This window comes from Pseudonaja textilis, chromosome 1, assembly GCF_049901715.1.
Source record: "Pseudonaja textilis isolate UNSWEBS1 chromosome 1, rPseTex1.2, whole genome shotgun sequence".
NCBI classification, from domain to species: domain Eukaryota; kingdom Metazoa; phylum Chordata; class Lepidosauria; order Squamata; family Elapidae; genus Pseudonaja; species Pseudonaja textilis.
The window spans coordinates 32485517-32512907 of NC_141990.1; the positions used below are offsets into that span (position 1 = coordinate 32485517).

At 36.1% G+C, this 27391-nt stretch overlaps 1 protein-coding gene across 2 annotated transcripts in view; it reads left to right on the forward strand.

Moving 5' to 3' along the window:
* PPP4R3B (protein phosphatase 4 regulatory subunit 3B) overlaps positions 1 to 27391 on the forward strand; it is a 44724-nt gene that overhangs the window by 1110 nt on the left and 16223 nt on the right. Inside the window, exons 2-11 of one of the 2 annotated variants that reach the window (XM_026696046.2) lie at positions 930 to 985; positions 5127 to 5225; positions 5962 to 6585; positions 17230 to 17307; positions 17895 to 18011; positions 19598 to 19714; positions 21513 to 21644; positions 23878 to 23980; positions 25849 to 25887; positions 26483 to 26641. In XM_026696046.2, the coding sequence (XP_026551831.1) occupies positions 930 to 985; positions 5127 to 5225; positions 5962 to 6585; positions 17230 to 17307; positions 17895 to 18011; positions 19598 to 19714; positions 21513 to 21644; positions 23878 to 23980; positions 25849 to 25887; positions 26483 to 26641 (1524 nt within the window). Of the gene's footprint in view, positions 1 to 929; positions 986 to 5126; positions 5226 to 5961; positions 6586 to 17229; positions 17308 to 17894; positions 18012 to 19597; positions 19715 to 21512; positions 21663 to 23877; positions 23981 to 25848; positions 25888 to 26482; positions 26642 to 27391 lie in introns of both variants that reach the window. The other variant, XM_026696045.2, reaches the window with a different exon arrangement.

A 27391-nucleotide genomic window follows, 5' to 3' on the forward strand; every position in this document is an offset into this window, starting at 1 on the left:
TTTTCCATCATCTTAGATCTAAACTTTATTTTCAGAAATTTAATGAGTTTAGTGTGGAGCAAAGAAAGTAGTAACATTTATGGCATTTAATTTTTAACGTAATTATTTTAATTGTTACTTTTTAGAGTGCTGTGAGAAACGATAATTTTTCCTCTTGAAAAAAAAATGTACTTTGTGTTACTATATTTTCTATTTTTTGGAATGTTGGGTACTTAGAATTCTTAAATTTTAAACTTTTATCCAAAGTTGATTTTTGTGTCTGAATTAAGGACATAATATTTCAGTAGAACTGACCTAAAACTATACTTCAAGAAAGCAAAATGTTCAAAATTGTTTCTAGTCATTAATTTGGCTGCAGTTGGTGGTGAAAAGGAAAATAAACATTTGTATCAAATTATAGAATAGAATAGAATAGAATAGAATAGAATAGAATTCTTTATTGCTTTATTATTTTGTGCTGATGTGCCTTTTTTGTTTCAGTATTTTTATGGTAAAGCCATGATAGATTGTTTTCAAAATTAGAAAAGCTGTTTTTAGAAGAAGAAAATGTATTGATGTTAATGAACAAGTGCTAATGTACTAAATAAATCTTGTGAACCTTGGAAGTGATTGCTTGAGAACTGTTGCCATGAAACATGATTGTTTAGACACACTATATAATACATAAATTCAGGATTACATAATTTAGCTTTGTAAATATGCTTAATGTGTGTTAGCTATCAAAGAAAAATAATATATTTTTTCATAGATAAATGACTTGTGCATAGCTTGAGAAAGGCACACTGAAATTTTCTTTAAATTTCCAGATTTGATCACTGTGTTTGAATAAAAGTTTTAGAATAAAATACAGTCCTTAAAGTGGATAATCATTAAGTTGCCTAAGACTTTTTATTTACTTAAATTCTTGGTGGATTTTTTCATCATTTCAGGTTCACTCTTATTGGAATCGAAGATAAATCCAAACACTGCGTATCAAAAACAACAGGCATGTATTTTTTTTCTATATTTCAACTGTTACTATGATTTTAAATACTTTTTTTTAAATTAGGCAACTGTGTTAACCATTGGAATAATTTACAGAATGATCTATTATAGTTTTGTTATATATTAAAATCTTAGTTCTTCACATACCGATAAAAGGAAACCAATTGTGCAAATCTCAAATTATTTTATTCTAGTCAATGATACCTTTTTCATTGCAATAGATGTTCAACAGATTCCATAAAATGGTACTCTTTCAAGTCAAGTTCATTCTGTGAAGACTTCCACATGCACATCTGTGTAGCTTTCTTCACAGCATTACAGAAGTAGTTTGCTGTTACCATTTTCCAGGATATTTTGTTGACGTCTCAGCCTAGCCTACAGTCCCTTTAATAGAGATCTCCCATCAAAGAACGTGCTTGATATTAACTTCAAAACTAGACATCAGCCACCGCTTTACTATTTTTACTCTTACATTAATTGAGCTAAAATGTATTGTCTGAGTTAGTACAGCCCATAAACCATGGTTGAAATTATTATTCAAATTAATAAGTTACAGGTGGCTATTTATGTATTAGGTTAGGCCATGAATCTTGGTTTATAAATTACCACTGGGAATACACAGATGATGATAAACTATAAACCAGCAAACCATATTTTTGCTTAAAGATGTTAAATATTTTTAATAGATGTCCCAAGTATTATCAAAAGATCCTTTTACCAGATCAGGTCCTCAGAGTGAAAAATTAAGAAATAAACTACCATTCGTATCTGGAGAAGATCTTTCTAATCTAAAATAAGAGTGTATGGTGAATGTTCAGATATAACATACAAATCAGAAAATGTAACTGCATCCAATAATTTATAAACTATCTAGCAGCAAAATGTTATTATAATGTAAGAAATGTTCAGTTTTATAATTTCTAATTTCGATCATACTCAAATGAGATCAAAGATACAGCCCAACAAATAAAAGCTAGTTTTATCCTTGGGGTAGGTTTAACTTTTACATAATGATATTTCTAGAAAGTTGAGAAAAATTTTGTTTCTGTTTTGCAGTATGTTGGACAAATATTGTATGTTTTCAACTCAAGGCAGCATTTATAGTTAAATACTAATTAGATTTTTGGTATATAACAGTTGAATAAAAATGATTGCCAATTAAGTTTTGAATTTTTGTCATTGAATATTTATATTTCCCTTTTGCTCTTAAAAAAAAATCTTAATTTAAAAATGTTCTCTTAAGTAATAAAAGTAGCAGTCTAGTTACTTGAAAATAACTACTATTGTTAGTGATGCTTTTATTTGGATAAAATCTATAAAGATATGTAATTTGTTAAATACTTATTAAGATATGGGGATAGGGTTGCTTCAATTTTAATTACCCTAAAATATTCATAATTTATTAAATTTATAATTATTATTTATTAAATTTATGTGTCGGCCATCTCATCAGAGACCACTCTCCTTCTGCTTCTTTCTATTCACAATTACATAGTTTGAACGGTAGTTGTTGATGATTCATGTAATCATTTTTGACTCTTTGTATGCCAATGGACACAATTTTGCTGGGATTTTATCTCAGTAAATGCTTCTTGTAATAGTGATGACCTTGTTCTTTTGTCTTCAATGATAGTATCAAACCACCTCTTCTGCCAGACTCTTTTTCAATTGCCTTTGATTTTCAGCGTCTTCTCAAGTGACTTTTACTTCTACCTTATATGTCCAAAATATCTAAATAATATATGTAATCTATATTATTAGTGTTTCCAGCAAGCAATCTGATTTTATCTAGTTCATCTAATTCTGAATTATTTGCTGTTTGTTTTTCCTCAGATACAAGGTACTTTCAAGAATTTTCTTCAGCACCACAGTTGAAATACATCTTTTTTTGGTTCGACTTTTCTGATAGACCAGGTTTTAATCAGTATCAATCAACAAATAACTAGATTTTTTTTTCTTTTCATGGCCATAATATGCCTGCAAATTTTTGAGCCTAGTAAGATAATAGCCAGTTCTATGTCAATTTCTCTAGTTATGTGCACTGGTTGGTATAACCTTTTCACATGATTCCTGATTTTTATTACTAAACTGCATTGATTTTGAAACTGCTGTTAATTTTCAACAGATTCTTTTAAGTCTTTCTTAATTCCAGCCATCACATAGCATTGTCAACATATATGAGGTTGTTCATATTTCTCCCAGTAATTTTAATTTCAGTTGCTGTTTCTTCTAGTTTGGCATTTCCAATGCTATATTCATGGTTTTCTAGTGAAAGAGGTCACAAAAGAATTTTGCTGACATCTAAAAATTCCACAATCCTGAATATGCTCTTTAAAATGAAATGCTACATTCTGCATGCAAGTTAAATAAACAAGGTGACAATATAAACCTTGGTATGCTGTTTCCCAATATTCTGTTCTGATTTGAATATTATGCAAATTCTTCCATAGACTGCATAAAATTTCCAGTGTTTTTGTTGCCTTTTGCTTTCCATCTCCCTTTGGCTACTTTCATTATGTCTATAAACAGACTTACCTTTTCTGACCTTTTGCATTTTGAGATACTTTCATTTGTTTCATCGTTATCACTAATTTAACTCAAATTCTATGCATAATCATACATGAAATTATTAAGGTATCTTTGGGGTTTGATTCTTTAACTTTTAAGTTAAATTATAATTTTACAAGAAGTAATTTGAGATATGAGCTTCAGTGAGATTAGGTCTTGTTTTTGCTGAATCAGTTGATTCTCTCCAGCTTTTTAACCAAGTGGTGCCATGTATAAAGCTATCTTTTGGATTGTTGAAATAAGTTCTTGGCAGCTCCCTAATAGTATGTCTCCTGTTTTAACTTGTATGCCAAAGCCATTATTTCCCATTATTCCAGTTGCTATTTTATTTCTAATTTAGCATTCCACTCTCTTATATGACATCTTCCTCTTTTAGACTGATGTTAGCAAAATGCTGCATATTACCATAGAACCCTTCCATTTCTTCTCTACCTCTTGTTTGAAACATAGATTTGGATCATTGCAGCTGATTTGCCTTAGACTCAGATTGATATCATCCTGTCATTTTGTTACGTCTGAACACTACCTTTGTTATCTTGTTAATTTTCACTACTCCATTTGTTCTATGATGTTCAATAAAAGATCTGACGTCCTTCTGAGATGAAGTGACCCAGTTTACTTCAGTTCACTGATTTCCAGAATGTCAGTATTAAATCTAGATACTGTATTTCTGAATCTTCCAGTTTCATTTTGGCATTGTCCTGATTATAAATGTCTATTTGGTTTCCTCGACAGAATATTGGAATGGATTATCATTTCCTTTAACAGAAGATCATATTTATATGTCCTTATATTTGCCTTTAACTGTATATGTATGTATATTCCCCTCACTATAACCCTTTTATACTAATAAAAATCCTTGAAGGATAATCTATGCTAAAGTGTTTTTAAGATTGCTTTTTATCTTCCTTCAAAGTTGAATTCATACTTATTATGAGTAGTTGTTTACAGATTGAAAAAAGAATGCTGGATATGACAGATGAAGGACTTGAATATCCTTTCATTCTGTTACTCAGTATTAACATGGATTAAAATCACAATGCAGTACTCATTGAAATGTGAAGAAAACATCTTTGTCTCCTGATTTACTCAAAGTGTGCTTGACTTTGCACACTATGATATTTTTAAAAATTCTGGCTTTGCATGTTATAGAAATCCAAATTATAATGTTTAAATCACAATGATTAATTATAATGTGCAAATCCAGTTCAGGTGAATAAAATGATAGCAATTAAATAGTGAACTTCTAAATATTTCCATAAAAATAGACAGTGTATTGTTTGCCATCTTTCTAGTAAGATGCTTCTGTAGACTAGAGCTTCTAATAAATGAGTGGTAGTGTGTGTATCAGGAGTTATGTATCCTACACAAAATGTGTTTTTTTGAAAAGTTGTATAGCTAGTCATGGGGAAAATACAGTAGTGGTGGATAGTCTTTCTCTTCCCCTCTTCTTCCAGTGTTCTCTTACATTTTGTCCTAGAGGCTGAAAACTACTCTTTAACCCATAAGCCTAGCTGTATGTTACATTGTGCAGTAGAATCAAATAATAAATTTAATATTCCATTTTAAAATAGGACACTTTGATTGTTTGGTCAGAAGCAGAAAATTATGATTTAGCTCTGAGTTTTCAAGAAAAAGCTGGCTGTGATGAGATCTGGGAAAAAATTTGCCAGGTAAGGATTACATTTAAAGTTCTTAATGGTTTTTTTTTTTATTTAGACTTGACTCTTCATAAAACTTTGTGGTTGAAATAATATTCTAGCGACCTATTTAATTGTACTGTATCTTAATTTTTATAGTACGAATTACAAAAATTATTTTCTAGTTTAGCTGTTGTGTGATTTTTTTTAGTGGCATTATTTAAAATACCATTTCAAGACAGCTTTACATTTATACTTCTACATTGAAACTTTTGAGGTTTGCAGTGACTGTAATTCTGCTATATAACATCAGTTACAAATGCTATCATTAACTTACACCATTGATATTGTTCAGAAAAGGTGGATAGCTGTGATGGTCTACAGCAGGGGTGTCCAACCTTGGCAACTTTAAGACTTGTGGACTTCAACTCCCAGAATTCCTCAGCCAGCTTAGCTGGCTGAGGAATTCTGGGAGTTGAAGTCCACAAGTCTTAAAGTTGCCAAGGTTGGACACCCCTGGTCTACAGAGATACCCTTCCTTCCATCCTCCCTCCTCCTTCATCATCTGGCATGATAGAGCAACCTAAATTTGGTGTGCAGCCCATCTGTCCCATTTCACTGACAGTTCACAGAATGTCAGAACTGTATTAACATATATGATTTAGATATTTGGTAATAACATTGAGTTTCATACTTCCTTTTCCTTGCCTTTCAAAATTTTTAATATATATCAGAATAAGTCAATAATTATTAATGTTTTTGATTTTAGGTTCAAGGGAAGGACCCGTCTGTAGAAGTTACACAGGATCTCATTGATGAATCAGAAGAAGAACGCTTTGAGGAAATGCCTGAAACTAGTCATTTGATTGATCTCCCTACTTGTGAACTCAACAAACTCGAAGAAATCGCAGACCTAGTTACCTCAGTTCTCTCATCACCCATTCGTAGAGAAAAATTAGCCTTAGCACTGGAGAATGAAGGCTATATTAAAAAATTATTACAGCTTTTCCAACTTTGTGAGAACCTAGAAAATACTGAAGGCTTGCATCATTTGTATGAAATTATTCGAGGAATTTTATTCCTCAATAAAGCAACTCTTTTTGAGGTGATGTTCTCAGATGAGTGCATTATGGATGTTGTGGGATGCCTTGAATATGACCCTGCATTAGCTCAACCAAAAAGGCATAGGGAATTTTTGACCAAAACCGCAAAATTTAAAGAGGTTATACCCATAACAGACTCTGAACTTAGGCAAAAGATTCATCAGACTTACAGGGTACAATACATTCAGGACATCATCTTGCCAACACCATCTGTTTTTGAAGAGAATTTCCTTTCTACCCTTACTTCATTCATTTTCTTTAACAAAGTCGAGATTGTCAGTATGCTGCAGGTAAGTGAATTCAAAAGTCTAAAAGAATTGCTTTTTGAAAATTCTAAGTATAATTATGATACTAACCATAAAGCTTTTTAATATGCTGCTGTTATTTGCATATGCTCATTTACTAGTACTGATAAATTATTTTTTACTATCTACTCACAGCATAATTTAGCTGTATTACTTGTGTACTCATTGATGTATATTTCATGGGCTTTGCATGAACACAGTAGATAGACTACACATAAGATAGACTACACATATGTTCTTATAAATGCTATGAGATGTACACGGTTTTCTGACAGTTCTTTTATATTAGCATTGATACTAGCTTTTAAGCAGTTATGTTAAACATGGTACTGAAAGTAAAATGCTATAATCACAGATGTTTATATTATTTTTCCCCTGCCGTCTATAAACAGCAATATGTGAGCAGTGAACATTTTCTGTAGGCTGCATGGAAAGGGTGCTACTTTTTAATTTTGTTAAAAGTTATTTGTTTGAAAATCAGACATGTACCAGTCATAAGGTTCCAGAGATGAATCAAAAATATTAAAACATACAGTACAGTATGTATGTATATTATTGCATAAACATACAATACAATACAGTAATTTCTACTGGTATACTGTAACCATAAAAATTCTGAATAAAAATCCTTTAAAAATAAAAGGAAAATAATATAAAATCTCGTGGCTGTTGCCTTGTTGGTTACAAATTATATTCATAAACATTGATATTGAGTTAAGAAAAAAATACAGAACTGAGATAAAATCAGACAAGGGAGGTAGAAATATAGAAAGCTTCTTTTTGCCAAGTTACTTTGTCCATATAGCTCAATCTTACATAGCCTAACTGGCAACAACAAAGATTTTAGTGATCTCCTTTATTCCTACACAGGTTGGGCTCTGTGTCTCTCTGCATATAGAGAATGTATATACCACTGATCTGCCCATCTTTTCCTGATAGTATAAACATCTTATTTCTATCGGTTATGATTGGCATAATTTATTTAAAATTCAGCATCCCAAGAACCGTATGTATGCAAAATACATCTAATCTGTTGTTGGGCTTCACTTTTATTTCAGTTGTACTGTTGACAGTAAATGTATTTGGGAAAAAAAAGCTCACTTCAGTTATGGTAGTGGTAACAGATATAGACCCTATATATTTGCTAGTTGTTTCTTATTTTGATGAACCTGATGAAGCAGATTAGGATGACAATATTTTGTCGTCTGTATGTATTTATTGTCACTGTGTTTGCCTCCTGAATGGCATCACAGGTACAAATCTAGATGATAATGTTGAATTGTACTTACATTGATGTAGTTCTAAAATGATGTGTTATGATGGTAGCAGTGTCAAAGTTTAGCTACTGCCATAGCTATTGGCCTTATTTTATTCAGTTAAATTCTGCATAAAATTTGTCAAAGATAGTGGGTAGAAAACTGCACTCCCACTTCCTTAAACAATAGCTTAAATTCAATTCAGCGTGAAATATTTTGGTCCAATGAAATCCAGCAGGTTCACTGAAAAGGAAGAAGTGGACTAAATCTTCATAAGACTGCTCAGATATGTGTTGTGATTGATTGATTGATTAAGTAAACAATTATATGATCTAGTACATTATTAAGCATTTTCTGGAATTGTTTGCCTGATATTTTTTTGTTTATTTAAAGTATTTTTTTACCATAGTGTTCAGCAAAAAGACACTTAGAACTGCTAGCCTGATATAGTAAATACAAGTTAATCCTTGTCCATAGGCTTACAGTCAGAAAAAGACAACATAAAATGAAAAATGGAGAGAGGTGGGAAGAGGGGGAAAAATAAACTTCTGGCATTTTAAAATAAACAGTAACTCTTATAAAAACCAGTTGGAAAAGAGCTGAGGAAATAAGAAGTTGAACTGAGTTACTATTGTAAGTATCCTCAGTCTGATTATAATATTCCATTATATGCTTTTACTTTTTCTCAGGTCTTTCGTTTCCTTTGTGCATGTATGCATGCTCAACATGTCATAGTGGGTGATTAAAAGAGGAAGCTGAGTTGAAGCTAAATTGGTGAAAGTTTAAGTAGGAATTAAGAAACTTGCTTTGCACCAAGTGAAGTCACTCGTTTACCTAGCTCAGTATCATCTGCGTTAATGACTCTTTTGAGTTTCAGATGGAAGATTTTCCAAAATTGCATAGGAATTGAACAAGGATATTTTGTATGCAAAACTTATGTTACATAATTAGAACTTTCAAAGAACTTTTAGAGAATGAAGTTCTGCATTTGGCCTTTGAATTAGATTCTTGATGCCTCGCTCCAAAAGGGTATAAAGACTAGGAGAAAAAAAAAATCATTTCAATGTTGTGAAATTAGTTAAATGCTGTAATTATTCAAAATGGATTTAATATTTTCACATCAGTTACAGCAGAATGGCAATTTTACAACTCTGGGGATTTATTGAAGAGATCAAGAGACAAAATGCAACCTGAGATTTCAGATTGGGGTGATTGTTAAACATTGTGACATGAAGAGTTAAAATCACTAGAAAGTATTTTGTAGTTATTATTCCTTCTATATCAGCATATGACTGTCCTACTTCATAGTAAATTTAGTGATGAAACAAATACTGCTTTTTAAAAACTCTTTCATCGTTCTGTTATAATTCTTGGATTAGCTTACTTTAAGTATATGATAGTCAGTAAATAAATTGTAGTTAATTGAGTACAACGTCTCATCAAAATAAATTGGACTACAACATTTTAGTCTGAATTCTGAGCATGATAAAACATAACTTTAAAAATATTTAGCTTGCTTGATTTTCAGATCATTTGGTCTTCCTATATTAAGCTGTAGTGACAATGTTTTGTCAAGTTTCTCTTCCAACAAGCTATTGATGTTATTGTGTCATTCAATTTGGGTCTTCATTAGCTGTTTTACCTCTAATAGTTATTTTTGTTTTAGTTAAAGCATTCTGTTGAAGAATCACAATGCCATTTGTGCTGAATTGGCTTTTTCAGGGTGTGACATATTGCTCTTAGATAATGTTTTAATGAAGTTTTAGATTTGCAGATATTTAATATTGTGTTCTTGATTTCTAAGGTTTGGTTTTAATAATGTTGCTACACTAATTGTGATAAACTTCTGAGTATGTGATAAATGTATTGTAAATGATTAGAATAGAATAGAATAGAATAGAATAGAATAGAATAGAATAGAATTCTTTATTGGCCAAGTGTGATTGGACACACAAGGAATTTATCTTGGTGTAAATACTCTCAGTATATATAAAGAAAAGATACATTTGTTAAGATTCAAGAATCATAACGTACAACACATAATGATAGTCATAAGGTACAATGATATAGGCTAGGCAATCTTTTAGTGTTACAATACTGCCTTACTTAGTGTTCTTCCCTTTCCACCCCCTCACATTTTCAAAGAGCATGACCACGTAGGGTAAATTTTTATACTTGTCAACAGCTATGTTGTGGAAACAGTCTCCTTTATTTCTGGCCATGTTACCATTACTTCAACAGTACAAAATTGTGTCTTTTGAGTTTTGTTACTGCCAGCTCTACAAGTCTGCTTCAGAAAGGAAAAAAAAAGTTGGATGAATCTTTGTGTTAACTGGGAGTTTGAACAATACTGATGTGGTAATATACAGTATGCATAGCTAGGACCTTAAAACAAAGCATTCGACAATTTGTAGAGAAAGCTGTAGTACATTGGCCCTTATATTGTATATAAATAAATAGTCATCCAGAAGCAGGAGGATTCTTGAAAATGTTTCAGTTCAAATGTCTAGAAATCAATTGTGGTAATCCAGATCCAAACCAAATTCTGGACAGTAATAAAATGAAAACAGTTTTCATGATGCAGTTCCATCTTGAATTTAGCAACTAAGGAGATCTAACTTCTACCAGTCTCTTCCTTCCTAAGTTAAAATATTTTCCTTTTCTTCTGAAATGATGAAATTAAAGCTCATTTTGCTGTGATTATTGTAAAATATTGGTGGCCTGGTGGAGGATAGATAGTTTTTCTCAATTTCCAGCACATCTAAAACTTATTTTATTAAAAAAAATATTTCTTACAAGTAAAAAACTTAATAACCAAAATATTTTAAGGTTACGTTTTGCTTCTTAATAACAAGGCAACATAGCTTTTTAAAAGCATGATCTGTAGTTAAAATAGAAATAATCTATTATTATGATGTGATATGATGGTAAAGTTATAGAGAGGGTACATTTTGTCTTTTTATGGTACAGTATTAACTAGTCTATAGAAACTCTGACACATACATAACAACTTCACACACAAATTACTGTTAATTATATTATTAACTGTGTAGCCAAGAAGCAATAAAGAGAACAGACTGTACCTTCAGAATTCCTTTTCTAAAAATATCAGTTTGAGTTATGCAGTGTTCTTCAAAATGTGGGGGAGCTACAGTAATTGTCCATTGTGGCAACTAGTTAGAACTTCTAGGTTAGATATTTTGGTAGAAAGATGTGTCATGAGTATGAGGTTTTTGACACATGTTAACTCTTACTTGGAGAGGGAATATTTAGAAATGCAGCCTACTGACTGCAGTAGTCATGGCTGTTTTGCATGACACATTTCTCGGGTCAACAAGACAGTAAGTAATTTGCAAACTTATAGTTGAAGCAGGAAGGATGAGAAATAGGGACATTTGGGAAATGTTATAGTGGGAAGAAGGAAAGGGGCATTGGTTCTTACCTGATACGCTTCTTTTCGTAGAGCTGTTGAGAGTGTCCAGGTTGGGAGGAGCTCCAGTCTCGGCTCTCACAGGCTGAGCTTGAGATTGAGGCACGCCTGTCACCATCACATGGTCCTCCGGGCGCGCCCCAGTTTTGCGAAGACGAGAAGGAAGGTCCTGTTCTCATCTTACTCAGGAAAAAAATATTAATTTGCTCGGTCGAACAGCAGGGTTTCCCACCAGACGGCCTACGGGTGGGGCTGGACACTCTCAACAGCTCTACGAAAAGAAGCGTATCAGGTAAGAACCAATGCCCCTTTTCCATAGAGCTGTCTCGAGTGTCCAGGTTGGGACATACCAAAGCTTGGCTAGTCCTGCGGGCGGGCTCCCGTCTGGAATGGGACCTCTCCTGGAACCCTGATGACCCGTTGGAGGGCACGCCCAACAGGAGAACCCCTCGGAGGTTGGAATGCCTCAACGAGCGCGGGCCTGATGAAGGAGACGGGGCTGTCTAAAGGTAGCCCTGCCGGGATGCCACGGATGCTTACTGAGACCGTGGGGCAAGGAGACTAGGTAGAGCGGCCAAAACCTTGTTAGGGACCCGGCACGAGGAGCCCGGGCAGAGGCGAGGATGGAAGTTCCCCTGAGAAGACCTAGCCAGAGTGAGGGAGGCGCCCTCAATAACCGGAGGGTCACCGTTGCGGGGTGGCGATGGGACGCCCTAGGGTGTTATGGGATAGACCCTGTTGGGAACCCCCTGAGAGAACTCCAGGTCAGAGTGATGGAGGGGAGATGTGAGGAGTTCCCAAACTGTGACCTGTGCTAGTGGGGACCAAGTTTGGTTCCGCCCAGAGCGAGGCGGTCGGCCCTGCTCAAGAGCCAACTGACCGAGGACCGCCCCAGAGGGAACTAAGGGTAGTAGTGAGGACCAGGGCAAGGGGTCCGTGTATCTGGATTATGAGGCTGTGGGCGGGGCCCAGAGAAGGAACCCCAGCTAACATGGGGTGGGGATAAATGTGTTGCCGGCCAGATGCCCTGGGGCAAGGTGAGGAGGACAAGGGTGCTCCAGACTATGAGCCTGCATCCGGGAGCCGTATGGTCTACCGGGAGTCTTGGTATGGAGAGGTAAGGCAGATATGAGGATTAGGCTTCCCCAACGGTTTGGGCAAGGCTGAAGAGAAAGAGATTTTGCAGGAGTTAAGTGTCAGAGTGGAGCCAGACTAGGCGAGAAGCCTGAAGAGGATTGGCTTTCTCGCTCTCCTTCTCCTCGTTTTTATACTTGTTTCTTTCTTTCTTTCTTTCTTTCTTTCTTTTTTTTGGGGCAGCCACCTGGGGCGACTGCATTATCGGGAACGATGGAGCGAACCTCTCCGGATCCCGGGAGGGCTTCCTGGACGAGGTGCCTCCGGACCTGTCTGGTTCCGATCGGTCGGGAGGCCTGTAGGGAGATGATTGGTAGTACCTGGGGAAGGAGGAAGAGCGGGAAGAATCTTGGCGAGAAGAGGGAGAGGAACCTCTGAAATCAGACCTCCTAGCAAGAGAAGGGAGATATTTGCGCTTGTTGCGGGTCTCGGCCAGGAATGGGTCGAGAACCGGTCCAAATAGCTTCCCCAGAGATGGGGGCTGATGCTAGCTTAGCCTTGTTTTTTACGTCCGCCTGCCAGTGGCGGAGCCAGAGAAGGCGATGGGCAGTGACCTGGGACGAGATGGCCCTGGTGGAGAATTTTGCAGCCTGGAAGGTGGCGTCTGCAGAGAACTCGGCCGCGGCCAGGATCTTGGCAATATCCTGGTGCGCTCTGAGATTAGCTGCGGGGACGTGCTGCTTGAGCTGCTGGAGCCACTTGATGGAGGTTCTGGTGAAAAAAGACGCGGCCGTGGAGGCCCTGACCGCCCAGGCATCAGAGAGATGAGCGCGGCGCAGGGCCAGTTCAGCTGCGTTTGTCCTCGGGCTGGAGAGCTTCGAGGACTCGCTGGGAGTTGAGTGGGAGGCCAGACATACTACGGGCTCGTCCACAGGGGGGGGAATCGAGCAAGGTAGAGAACTGCAGTTCAAGATTGAAAAACCGCTTGTCCTGGGCGTTGGGAGGGGGAGGAGGCCCCGAGGAGGCTAGCTGCCTTGAGACCATGTCAGAGAATATGGGTGGGACAGGAATCACTTCGGTTTCCACCACAGGCTGGGAGAAAATGGAGTCGGGAGGAACCCCCGATGCCGCTGGGTTGGGGGGGGGAGGGTTCAGGCCCGAGGTATTCCTAGCCTTGAACAGGAGGGATCTAAATAGATGTGGTTTAAACAGCCCCAGAAACGCGGGCTGGCCTGGAGAGAGGCCCTCGTCCTCCGACATGTCCCCTTCTGGGGGGCCTGCTCCCGAGAGGAGTTCACTGTCTACGACAGACCCCAATTCGAGATCCTCGTCCCCAAAGAGGGTAGGGTCCCCGAGTTCCTGGGCCTCCATCTCCTCCATCTCCAAGGGCAGGGTCAAGTCCCCGTGGAAAGCTACCTGACCATGCGAAGTTGCTGATCCTCGAGCCTCGGGGGCCTCAGGCCTACGGGCCAGACCGGTCAGCTGCTGAAACTGTTGTGCTATCCTGTGCCGGATGGCCAGCTCCATCGCTTGTTTGAGATTTTCGGGGATTTCCACCGTGGGGGGTGGGTGAGGCTCCTCCGGGCGCAGACCTGCAGCAGCGGGGGGGAAGGTGGCCTCAGGGGCCTGTCCAGGCTGCGATGAAGAGGCAGAAGCAGGGGAGGAGGGAGGATGGGTGGAGGTAGAGGGAGTGGGATTGGAAGGGTCCAGAGGCACAGAGCTTGACTCCTTAGAGCGTCTGTCAATCTCCTTTTCAAGGGCCCTGTGTCGCCTAAGGGCATCCCTTTGAGAGGCTTTGGATGTTTCCTGTGCTTGTTTGCGCAGGTGGTGAGACTTAGCCTTGGCCTTCAGGGAAGTGCCACGAGATGCATTGTCGTCTGCCATCTGGAGAGGAGAAAGGAGGAAAAGTTCTTGATTAACGTGAGGTGATTAACAAGTCTGGACACAGCCTAAGCAGGGCCGGGAAACCCAGTACTGCTTTCGCACCCCCTAGGTCAAGGGCAACAGAGGTGCTTTGCACGTTGTTGAGAAGTAGGGCCTAGCCCAGAAGCCAATTGCCAAAGATGGACGCAAAAACCGTCCCTGCCGGGCGGACCGGGGAAGGGGATGGCGGAGCTGCTACCTCCCTTGCTGGGGAGAGACTGTGTAGCCAGTAGACTCCTATATCTAGAGGAGTACCAAGGCAGGATTGCAAGGTACCAGCAGGGATTTGGACATTCCAAGGATCTGCCCAGGAATCAAACACAATGCGGCCTGCAGGTAGGCCTCGAGCAATGGCAGGCGTCCCTGAGGCTACCAACCAAAAATTTTAAAGTAAAGTGCCATCACGGGTCCTCGGACAGTTGCACGTTTGGATGCGGCCTATGTAGAGGCCGGGGATCCTAGCGCACGTTTCGCACCCCCCTTTTGATCAAAAAAATTTTTTTGCATTTAAAATAGGAGGCTGTTGCACAGCAGGGCCTAGCCCAGAAGCCAATTAGCCAAAGTTGAACGCCAGGCAGCTACACCTGCCGGACGGACCGGGAAGGGGATGGCAGAGCTGCTAACTCGCCTGCTGGGGGAAGGGCTACAGAGCCAACTAACCCTGGTTAGCCTGATAGAAACTAAGCGCAAACAGGCAAGGATATAGGCAGTCCGGAGTCTGCCTATAAAACATTAAGAAAAACCCTGTTATAGGCCTCTGAAAAATGGCGCCCGGCCATGCGGCCACACACAAGATGGCAGCGACTCCTGCCACTCCCAAGATGGCTGATGCCACAGGGAGCCCAAAATGGAGGGCGCAATGACGAGGCAATCCCCAGCGCGGCTATCACCCAGGAGAAGTTAAAAAGGCCCGGAGGCCACAAGAAGTACCTGGGAGAGGCAGGGAAGCATCTCCCTGGGTTAGAGGGCGTTCGTGGGGGAAACGGCGAAAGAACAAAACCAGGCAGGAAAGAAAGATGCAGCTTCGCACGGAGCGAAAAGGCGGCAATCGGAGGGGGCAGCGCTCGAAGCGCTGGATTCTCCCTTAAAGGATAGTGAAACAATTCCCCTTAGAAGAAAAAGGCTCCCTAGGGAGCTCAAACCTCAGTTTCCTGCGCTGTCTGAGAGTCCAAGTTGATCAAAAAAAAAAGAAAACACGAGGTGCTAGAACGACCAGGAGCAAAAGGAAAACCAGCCTGACTGCCACGAGGCTGAGCAAAAAACTGGGGCGCGCCCGGAGGACCATGTGATGGTGAGAGGCGTGCCTCAATCTCAAGCTCAGCCTGTGAGAGCCGAGACTGGAGCTCCTCCCAACCTGGACACTCGAGACAGCTCTATGGAAAATAGTGACTTTTTTGTTGTTGTTGCTATCTTCCTCAGTTCCAAAGTATATTTCACCCATTCCTATTTGGCAAGATTATATTGATTTTGTGCTTACAACAGTAGCATAGCCACCATAAATGTGGAGATGAGCAAGTTTGATATACTAGAAAAAAATAATTCATTTTTTCATATTTGCCTAATTGAAATGTTAATTAAAAGTAATCATGTGCCTTCATAGACAGCTTGCGATTATTTGAACTGTGCATAATACTTTGTTCTTTAAATCTTGGTATAGTCTTTATATATTAAACTCCCAATACAGGTTAAATTTATTACTAGAACTATCAAGGAATTTAATACAAATTACTATTATTTCTAGATATTCTATACTTTTGAGACAAGGTAAATCAATTGTGATATACTTAAGATCAGCCAAATACTTTTGAATCTGCATTTGCCTTTGAAATTGCAGGCCTTAAGAAACTGCTGTATCCATGTCCACATTTTTTTCTGGATTATTTTGTACAGTTCCCATATGACAGGGCATTTGTATCATGTTTGAATGCTGTGTTCCAAAAAGAGGAAATTTAAAGTGTTTTAGCTCTTGGTTAAGAGCCTTGCTGCATCTTTTTTGCTTGCTTCAATGTTTTTATTTTAAGGTCCCTTAACCAAGGATTATATAAATCTGAACTGAATATTCAAAATACCCTTAAATTATATAACTTGCTTATTGAGTCATTTCACCCAACTCATGGCGCTTCCAGTAATTCCTATAATTTTCTACTAGTTTGTTGAGTAGTATGTGGAAATTACAGATCAATACAAGAAAAGAGAACAGCTTTTTGGATTAATGGTTCAGTTAGGCTTTGGCTTCCAATCCTATCAGTTTTCCTGAATTCCAATTTGAATTTGGGAACAAATAAGAATTACAAGAAGAGAACCTGTTTTAGAACCAAAAGACAATGTGGTAACAGTATAAGGACCTTTCCATCATTTCCCCTCCCTCAATTTCTGAAGCATACAATTTTAGGGTTAGGGAAGTTACAATAGCAATTCTTACCAATCTGTTTAAAATAGTTCAAGCTTATTCAAAAATCAGAATGGATCTCCTTACAACCACATCACTATTGCCTGGTTCCATCATTTTATATATGCCACAGGAAGTCTGAAACAGGGAGGTTACTTTACATTCTTAAGCACTTCAGGCAGTTTTGATTCCTGCTTTCTCTTGCCATTCTAGTTATTTAACTAGGGATAGTAATAGATAGGTGATAATGATGTGAATTTCAGTAGGTTGTGGCTATTTGAAAGTAATCTTAAAATAACTACAATAATTGTACCATTTTAGAGTAAGCTGATCTTCATGATTGGTAGAATTACTTATGGTTAATTACGATATTATTCACATGCAATGTTATTTTGCATCAAATGAGACTGAAAAGAAAATTTTGTAAAGATATAGTCAGAATAAAACATAAAAATGTATAACTTTAGTAGCATGCAAAATAAACTAATTGGAGAAAAAAAATCTTATTTTACATTCTAAGTCTTAAAATAATGAGTTTACATTACAATATTCTACAGGAAGATGAAAAGTTTTTATCTGAAGTTTTTGCACAGCTAACTGACGAAGCTACTGATGATGACAAAAGACGTGAACTGGTATGTTCATTTGTAGATTTAATTCTGAAATTCTACTGATTGCTCCTCCATGTGTGTGGAAAGATTATACTTACGACTGCTTTATTTGTATTTATTTATTACGTTTTAAAACTGCCCATCTCCCTTAGAGAGGGACTCTGTATGAGTGCCTATGTCATGACATGGCATCCAGGACCTCAGTTCTACTTTGGTTTGGTTTCATTGTTTTGGGGCTGATTTACAGAAATGTGAGGTCGACAAATAGATAGCTCTGGAGCTTTGTCAGGATTTTTTAATTCAAAATGTTGGAATAAGTTGGCCTTGTGATTCAAAACACATTAAAAGCATAAGAAACTTTTACTGTATAATAGTTCAATAGTTTCAAATACCAATTGGGTCTAAAAATAATATTCTGATGTGTTTTGTGTAAGAAATAATGAAAAAAGAGGCAATATATGTCACTAAATTAGTACTTTTACGTATATTTCCTTTAAAAAGTATGCTCTTTTTTGCTGAGTATGTGCAATACAATATAGGTTCTGTGCTCATTTAAACTATCAGTGATGTACTTTTTTCCTTATATAAATCTTTTCTTTTACTTGGTACAGGTTAATTTTTTCAAAGAGTTCTGTGCATTTTCTCAGACATTACAGCCTCAAAACAGAGACACCTTTTTCAAAACATTGGCAAAATTAGGAATTCTTCCTGCTCTTGAAATAGTAATGGTAAGTTGAATTCCAGGCAAGGCATGTTGTAAGTTTGCTTATAAGAATATCACTCTCCAGTGCGTACTTATCACTTGAGATAGTACAGTTCAGAGTTACTCTGCATCTTTTCATATTATATACCCTGCATATTTATTTGCATATTATATACTCTGCATATTCTGCATAAATGCTGAGCTAGGATGAAAAGGATGAAAAATGTAATGATGTTGAAAGTTTAATTTTGGTGCCTTTTAAAAGTTCATGGTTTTAATATGTGCACTGTTTTTATGCTTGTTTTTATTGATGGTTTAATTTTATTTATTTATTGAATTTATTTGCCATCCATCCCATAGAAATGATTCTGGGCATTTGTTGTTTGGAAGCTTCCAAGAGTTTAACATAAGATAGATGGCTATATAATGTATAAATACATAAATATTTACATACTAATTTAAACATCCAGCAGACATTTGAACCCTGACTCTCATCTGTAATAATTAAAATGTACCTAATATGCAGTGTATGTGTGGATATGCCCATCAAATTTGGGGGGGGACATGTTTGAAATGCCAGCCTAATGAGTTAGATCAGATCAAGAAACTGACTCCACAGAAAGTGGTATAAACTATATTTTATTGTAGTAAAGAATCTTGTGTGAATTTGCTTCTGTTTTACCTTTTCTCCCTTTGATACCCCAGTCAAGGAGGAGCCAACATGAATCTCTTCCTAAAATATTTCCTTTCCCAGGGCTAAAAGCATGCTTCTTCCCTTGTTTCTGAGTCATGTTGAGTTATTGTCATAAGATATTCTGGGAGATATTTTTTTGCAGGGCAGTGCACCATTCACCAACCCTCTCCATTTATCTGGGCTTGGAACTGGCATATGGTGATGAATTGTATAAAACCAGACACATTGTTAGAAGCCAAAATCACAAAACTAAATCTGATTTACTTTGGCCATGTCATGCATGCAAATAGAAGTCAGTGATGCTAGGAATGGTTAGTGGAACAAGAAGAGACAAGCAAAGAACATACTGGCTTGATAACATCAAATCTGATAAAAAGATGAGCATCCAGCAACTAAAAAAGTTGTACTTGACAGGGTAGCATGGAGAGCACTTGCCTATAAAGTCCACAAGAGTCAGACTTGATGGAATTGTTAAAACAACTGTTTCTATTAACAGTTTCTAAGTATTCCATACAGGGTCATTTCTATGGCTCTTTACATATATAAAATAAATTATATATGATAAATATTTTATTTGTTCCGTAAATAAATTATTTTCAGTAATAATTATAAATTGAATAGCAAAACAAGCTCAACTTTATGCCAAATAAGGAATTTCAGGTGAGTAGAGCAAGTTATAACCACTAGTTTTATGGAAGACCTTAGATTCAAGGTGACGTGGCATATATTTATATAATTTTTATAGCAGGGATGAAGGAGCCCCAGTCTGTAGATCCAGTCTGATTGCCTGACAATATCTTGAATTAGTTCTTTCTCTTCCCAGTATTTAAGGTCTTCATTTCACTTGAATTTTCTATAAAGTTAATGCTCTGTTAGAAATGCTCCGTTTTAACTAACTGATCTGATTTTGATTTCAGGGTATGGATGATTTACAAGTTAGATCTGCTGCTACAGACATATTTTCTTATCTGGTAGAATTCAGTCCATCTATGGTTCGGGAATTTGTAATGCAAGAAGCACAGCAGAGTGATGATGTAAGAACCATGCAGCTTTCTTACAAATATATATTATACCCATAAGTAAAGATAGTGGCCATATCTAGAATCAAAGTTCTTGTTCTGTCAAAACAAAGCATTTATTCTCTATGTAATCTTGTTTTTCCAACTCCTAAAAACATGGATTCGTTGTCTCAACAATGCATTTAAAGAAGAACTTAATAGTTCTGCTTCCCTAGCTAATTAATAGTGCCTCAAACTGTATTGCCTGATAGTAAGGTTGGTGCCCAATTGCTTGCTCTTAGCATAACAGCCATTCTTCACTTTTGCCCCCTAAGTTTATTGTCACTTTTATGTCGTGTTGGGATTCTTCTTCGGAAAATCAGATGCAAAATATGGATTAGAGGGCTTAATAGTTAATTTCACCTCCTTGATTTACTAATATGCAGGCATGAAATGGAAATGTAGAGCCCATTAAATAGTTATATATACGTTTAGAATGCATTTGCCTGTGTTTTTGTTATTATAATTTTTCAGTGTTTTATCTGTATTTTAATGGTTTTAATTATTTTGTTTGGTTATATGTTTTTTAATGGTGTGTGCTGCCAACATTGTTCTGAATAATCCTAGGCCCTTCCTTATTTCATGTTATTATCATATTACTATACTATCATTATCATCCCAATTGGTGCTGTGTAAGTCTTCATGCAGAGTTTGGTAATGAGAGACTAGATGGAAAGAAACATAGAGGTCCTATTTGCCAATAATCAGACTTTCTTTGCATGGTGAAGTTCACCCTGAAGATCAGGTCCATATCATGGGGACCCTCCTGAATCCATAGCTACTGCTAGAGCTTTAAGTGGATGCCTTAGCCAGGAGGACCTTTGCCCATTTTCAGTTCATCAGTAATGTATCCTAAAATACAGTGGCGATTACCATGCAGTTTGACTGCTGCAATGTGCTCTATGTAGAGCTTCATTTTAAGACTGTGGAAACGTCAGTTGGCACAAAATGCACCACCATGCTGCTAGCAGGTCAAATCTACTATTGCAGAATAATACTATTTTGTGGTCACTTCATTGGTTGCCAGTAGGCATCCTGGCAAATTCAAATTGTTGATTATTATCAATTATACCAATTACAATTGCAATTACATTTGTAATTACAGTTGTATGGAAATGAATCAAACCAAACATGATTCTATTCATCCTGTATAGTCCAAAAAGAGGGTGTCCTCTGGATCCTGTCCCTACAAAAATATGAGGGTATGAGTGACAAGTCTGACTTCTCTGTGAATATCCCTGTGTTATGGAAAATGCAACTTCCAGTAGTCATGTGACTGTATTTTGGTTGCTCAATGATCAACCTTCATTTATGGCTGTTTGTGGGATCCCAGTCATGTGACTATGATATACAACATTTTACTAGAAACTGGTGTTTATTTCCAGTTTCTGGCAAAAGAAAATGACCCACAGTAAATGATGGGTTTGCTTAACAACCGCAGTGTTCACAATAACTACCACAAAAAAAGATCATAAAAATTGAGCACAGTCACATAATAGCCCACATAACAATCATTATATAGTAATTTACAACTATAATTGTAGACTCAATTACAGTAATAAGTCGAGGCCTTATTTGTAGGTATCAGCGTATAGTGTTCATTTCACTACAAGGTTATTTTAACACAAAATTTCCCTCAAAAACCCCTGTAATAAATAGATAACAAATTGTTATTTTTAGGCAGAATATGGGTGCAAAATATTTGAGAGCTATGAAGTTTTAATATTGTTGATTTTTTGAAAGCAAGACATAACTTGTTTTTGGTTTGTTACAGGATATCCTCCTCATAAATGTAGTCATTGAGCAAATGATTTGTGACACTGATCCTGAACTTGGGGGTGCTGTTCAATTAATGGGCCTCTTGCGTACTCTAATTGATCCTGAGAACATGTTGGCCACAGCTAATGTAAGAAAATGGAAAGGGGTAAAGAAACTTTACTGTCTAAAAAAACACATTTAACAAAAACTTAAAAACCGTACTTGTTAACTTTTGAAAAACTGCTTAAATATTTTACATTTTGAGCAAATGTTTTTGAAATGTTTTTTCTCTGTAGCTTTATTTTTCAAAATGGTCCACATAACATACTGCCAATCTATATTATTGCCAGTATACAGATATTTCGGAAGTTTGATTCTTACGTTTACAGACCAGTTATTTCTTTGATTAAAAGTCATGTTTGGGTAATGCAACTCTTCCACAATAGTGTCTCCTGTCCATGAGCCAAAAAGATAGAAAGTTATATCTGTGAGCACAGATTTTGTCATTGCCTGTAGACCAGGATGCTACATAATCTGGTCTGTAAATATTTTTAAATATGTGCAGTGTTTACAGTAGAAACAGTTTGGGATTTTAATGTAAAAGGCCCCAATTCTACTCATTTCAGTAGTCCTTTGAGCAAGCTAAACTGAGGTATAATTGGATAAAAGGTACCAATGAGATCCATATACAAATAGGAATTTGAAGATGGATTTCCACAGATCTAGTCCAAAATTTGAATTACTATGTCACATTTACCATCTCTATATAGTAATCCATTGAAAAGCTAAGGAATAAATAAGTTAATTTTTAACAGTTTCGCTGATATTTATTTTTACACAAGTTGACAACCAGTTATGCAGCAGGTTCTTCTTTACTTCTGTTCTGTACTTCACATATGCCCTGAAATTTACGTCAAGGATTTCCCAAAGTTATGGAAGTGGGGTGTATAGTAAATCAGTTTTACAGTAATACTGGCAGTTTAATTTGTGAATTTCTGCCATTATTATGGTTTGCACATAGTCAGTCAGATGTTTATACTGGGTTTGATATTTTTAAGTACCTTCAGGGACCTGGAATAGGCTGGTGTTCAGTGATGTTAAATATATCATCACAGCATGTAAGCTGTTCCAAGTAAAGTTGCAATTGACTAATGGTGATTTTATCAATGTCAATGATATTCAAGGGGTGCTCCAGATTTCACTCAAGATACCTATCGTTTTTGCTTTCTTTGCCACAGTCTACTTCTGTTAGCAGGCTTTTGTACAGGTAGTCCTTGACTTAAGACCGCAATTGAGCCCAAAATTTCTGTTGCTAAGTTGAGATATTTGTAAAGTAAGTTTTGCCTCATTTACAGCCTTTCTTGCCATAGTTGTTAAGTGAATCACTGCAGTTGTGAAATTAGTAACAGGATGTTAAGTGAATCTGGCTTCCCAGTTGATTTTGCTTGTTAGAAGGTTACAAAAGGTGATCAAATGACCCAGAGACATTGCAACTGTCATAAATATGAGTCAGTTATCAAGCGTCTGAATTTTGATCATACAATCATGGGGATGCTGCAGTAGTCATAAGTGTGAAAAATTGCAATAAGTCACTTTTTACAGTGCTGTTGTAACTTCGAATGGTGACTAAATGAACAATTGTAAGTCAAGGACTACCTGTATTTTGTGATTTTCTCCAGTTCTTCTATTCTGCTGTCTCCAGGTACTGCCATGTCCAGACTTTTTTATCTTTCTTGTCGATAGTCTGAGGTATTATGTGTCAGATGCTTGTGTGTTTGAATTCTAAACTGGAGCACATTAACTTCTCCATTTTCTATTATTTTGTCTATTTGCGCTCCCATCAGTTCTTGCTTGCTGTCAAATGGTACTTCTTGCAGATATTCCAGTGCATCATTGTGGCTACATTATCATGATGTTGTCTATAGTCAGCCTGTGCGACCTTCTTGGTGATCCACTGTTTCTTTAACTTCTTTGCAGAGGCAGTATTTTATGTCTGTTGCTTAATAATAATAATAATAATAATAATAATAATGTTTTAATCCTTTGCATTATGACATTTGCAAGATAGCTTGCAAGCTGTTTTAAAGTAGATGATAATAGTGTTAAAGAATAAGTTAGATAAACAAATGAATTTATCAAAAACCACAATGTAAGAACCTGAAATGTTTTTTTTAAAATTGTACCAGAAGAATTAATAATTTTTGCATAAAAATGAAGTAACTGAAGTGCTAGAGCAGAAAACAGACTATCTCAACTCAGAAACTGATAAGTGATACTTAGATTGCTATTAGACGTTGAGTAAAATGACTGATTCTGTTTGTGAGCTTCATAACTTCAAATATTTTTATATTTAGTTAATATATTTCATATTTATGTTCCAGAAAACCGAGAAAAGTGAATTTCTAAATTTTTTCTACAATCATTGCATGCATGTCCTCACTGCTCCACTTCTAGCAAATACATCAGAAGATAAAACTGACAAAGGTAAAATTATTTCTTGCTCTCCTTTGTTATTCTTATTCAGGAACTATGCTTGCTAAAGTTAGTAACAGAATCATATATTATGAACTTTGAATTCGATGAAACATGTATCAAAATTTAAATGTAACAGAGAGAAACCTACAGTCCATCAGCCAGAATGCTTTAAGACCTTAACATCCAGCCAGCCTGTCCCTCAGAGCTCTATTTCCTGTTTCAATTGTGCATATGAAAGAAGATAGAAACAATTATTTTTTTTCTTTTTATAACAGTATTATTATAAATTACAATTTAGAATAATAAAACTAATACAATAAAAAATAAAAGAATAAAAAGTAAAGAAAAGGAGAAAAGATAGAAAAAGTAAAAATATAGTTGAAAAAAGAAATATATAGAGACTTCTCCTTTATTACAACTATAAACAAATTTAATATCACTTCTTAAAATACAAGTGAACTCTTCTTCTCATTTCTTATCCGTAAACCCATAAAAACTTATCATTTCAATTGTGATGTCTGGATAAATCTATTAAGGGATATCAAATATAACAATGTATCTATTTTAAGCTTGATTAAATAAACCAACTTTATATTTCTTTATAAGAATCTTGATCTTTACTCCATTCAAATAAGGTTCTGTAACTTCATTTATTTTCATTTGTTATAGATAAAATATAGATAATTTTCCTGTATTTCTCTCTTCTCGCAAAAAATTTTTTAAAGCTTTAACAAGCCTCTTTTGTAAATCCAATACTGGAAAATTATCAAATTATGGTTATGAATCCAGGCTGCCTGTAAGGTTGTATGTTTCTAACTTTTTTTATTGTTTTACATTTGTATTTTTAAGCTGCCAAGCCTATGAGAGTGGCAGCTATGATAAATTTTAACAGTAACAACAACATACAGTATAAAAAGGTTTTTTAAATTCAGTAACCGCCAGGTGTGAAAGACTAGGATCATACATGAAGTTCCAGTTAAACAGATTTATTGCTCATGCCTATGCACAGGAATATTCTCAACTAACAATTAGCACCTGCTAGAAGTTCACGGTGGGTTGGACTTAGTACATTTGTGGCTACATAGGGATTCTTAGCTGATCCCTCCCTGATCCTGACCCCAGGCTCTGCCATTCCTTCTCCTACAATAACATCTTTATTGAGTTGTATTGCACATATGCTGATTACAGATAACCTCCTTGCTATTTTATGTGAGGCTGTATTGAAATTCCAGGCAAAATTGGGTGGATTATTATGTTGTAGGTTCTGTGATAAATAAATGATAAAAGATAAATGAGTATCTTCTGATATGTTTGGAAATTTAAAGTTTCTCGCCTTGGTAGTAGCAAGATGGCCCAAAGATGAAACAGTTCTGAATTCCCACAGTGAAGGAATGGATTGTCAAAATGTCAGAAATGTCAGATATTGTAAAATTGACCTATTTCGCCAGGGAGAAAAGAATGTCCCTTTTTTAAAAGACTGGAAACCTTATACAAACTTTTCACTCAGGGGGAAAAAACATAAAATGGTGATTTGTGGATTTAATGATTGAAAAAGATGAAAATTAAACAAGGGGCCGAGGGAATTTTTCAAATTATTAAGAAGGAAGGTTAATAATGGGTTTATTACTATCTGATAAAGTCATCTACTAGACATCTACTTTAGTTTCTTTAGCTTTTTCTTTTATTTGTCTTTGCATCATTTTTTTTTCTTTTTCCCTTCTCTTATTTCTTTAGTAGATTTGTTTCTTACATATGAAGGAAATCTAATTAAAAAGAAAATAGGCCAGCCCTGAAATGAGTTATATTTCTTATCTAAAACATTTTTTCTGTACCATAGATACTAAGTAGGGAACTTACACATTTCCTTTTTTTTTAAGATGCTGTGGTTGCAAACAAAAATAATACCATTTGCCCAGGTAGGTGAAAATCATTGTGTATGTAGTCTTTACATTACTTAAATGACATGCAAGATTATGTCCTAAATTTTAGATTAATATATTCTGTTTCTCCTTGTTTGGGAAGGAAAAAAGTAACTCACAGTGCAGTTTTCATATTGGGTATGTTTTCAGCTGACATGTAGGAGAAATTGACAACTATGCTCTACCTTTAAGCAAAATCATAGTTGGTGTTTTAAATTTTAAGAATATATTTGTTTTCTACTTTTTTGCTGTTATAATTTCCATAGAATACATTAACAGACTGTCAGGATGGAGTAAATGTTCTTTAGATAGATTTTTTCCCTTAAAAATTATTAGAATCTAATTGGTACAGGGAATAATAATTATCTATGCTTGACTATTTTTTAAATATGGTGACAAGCTGTTTAAAAAAAGGTATTTTTAGAATCCGTGCTTGTACATCAAGAGCCTGTTTTAAGGTAATGACTTATTTAGCTTTCAAAATTTGTTTGCATTACAAAAAATCTCCCTGCATTAGAAGTCATATTTCGGGAGTAATATTTGTGTAATTCTTCATAGTTTTGTCTAAGCCTCAGTTTTGTTTATTTTGCAGATAACTATCAGACAGCACAGCTGCTTGCTTTAATTTTGGAGCTGCTTACCTTTTGTGTGGAACATCATACTTATCACATCAAAAACTATATTATGAACAAGGACTTGCTGAGAAGAGTTTTAGTCTTGATGAATTCAAAACACACCTTTTTGGCACTGTGTAAGTTTTCTTTTAAAGATACATTTAAATTTTATTTATTAAATGTATATGCCCCCTGTCTCACTGTCAAGTGACTCTGGGTGGCTCTGCACATTTTTGAACACATCTATTCTGAACAGATGGATAGAAAAATACTATTGAGAAAAATTAAAAAATCTTTGAGCCAAGGACCTGGTAAATCTCAGAAATTAAGGTGGAATAATTGCCAGTTTATAGTCTGGTCATTAGCATGATCTATACAATCAGTAAAAACATGCCAATTAAGAGAAAGCAGATACTTATAATCCAGAATTAAATATATCTCACTATATAATGGAATTGACAGGGAGATTGCATATCATTTATTTTTCCTTTATTTAGCAATTCAAAATATACAAAATCCCCACGTAATCCATTAATATAATTATGTTTTAAGACACCAGATCACTTTTGTAAATTTTCTCATTCCCAAGATAAATTTGTCTTCATGTGAACCAAAATTTCAGAACACATTATTGGGGATACACTAAATACACCTAGTTTGTACCTAGGTTTGTTTGGCCCAGATTTTAGGATGTGCTATCTTAGTTCCTTCTGCAAGTGTTTCAGGAAGTATTTTAGGCTCTTATTAATCCAGTGTAGATAAAACCTTACTCATAAAAACAATCAATAGATCCACATCTGAGTAAGTCTTCTTGTATCCAAACAAAGTTGTAGTACTTAATGAAATAGACAAAGAATGTTTTAATCAGCTTTGATCAGTTTTCTTCT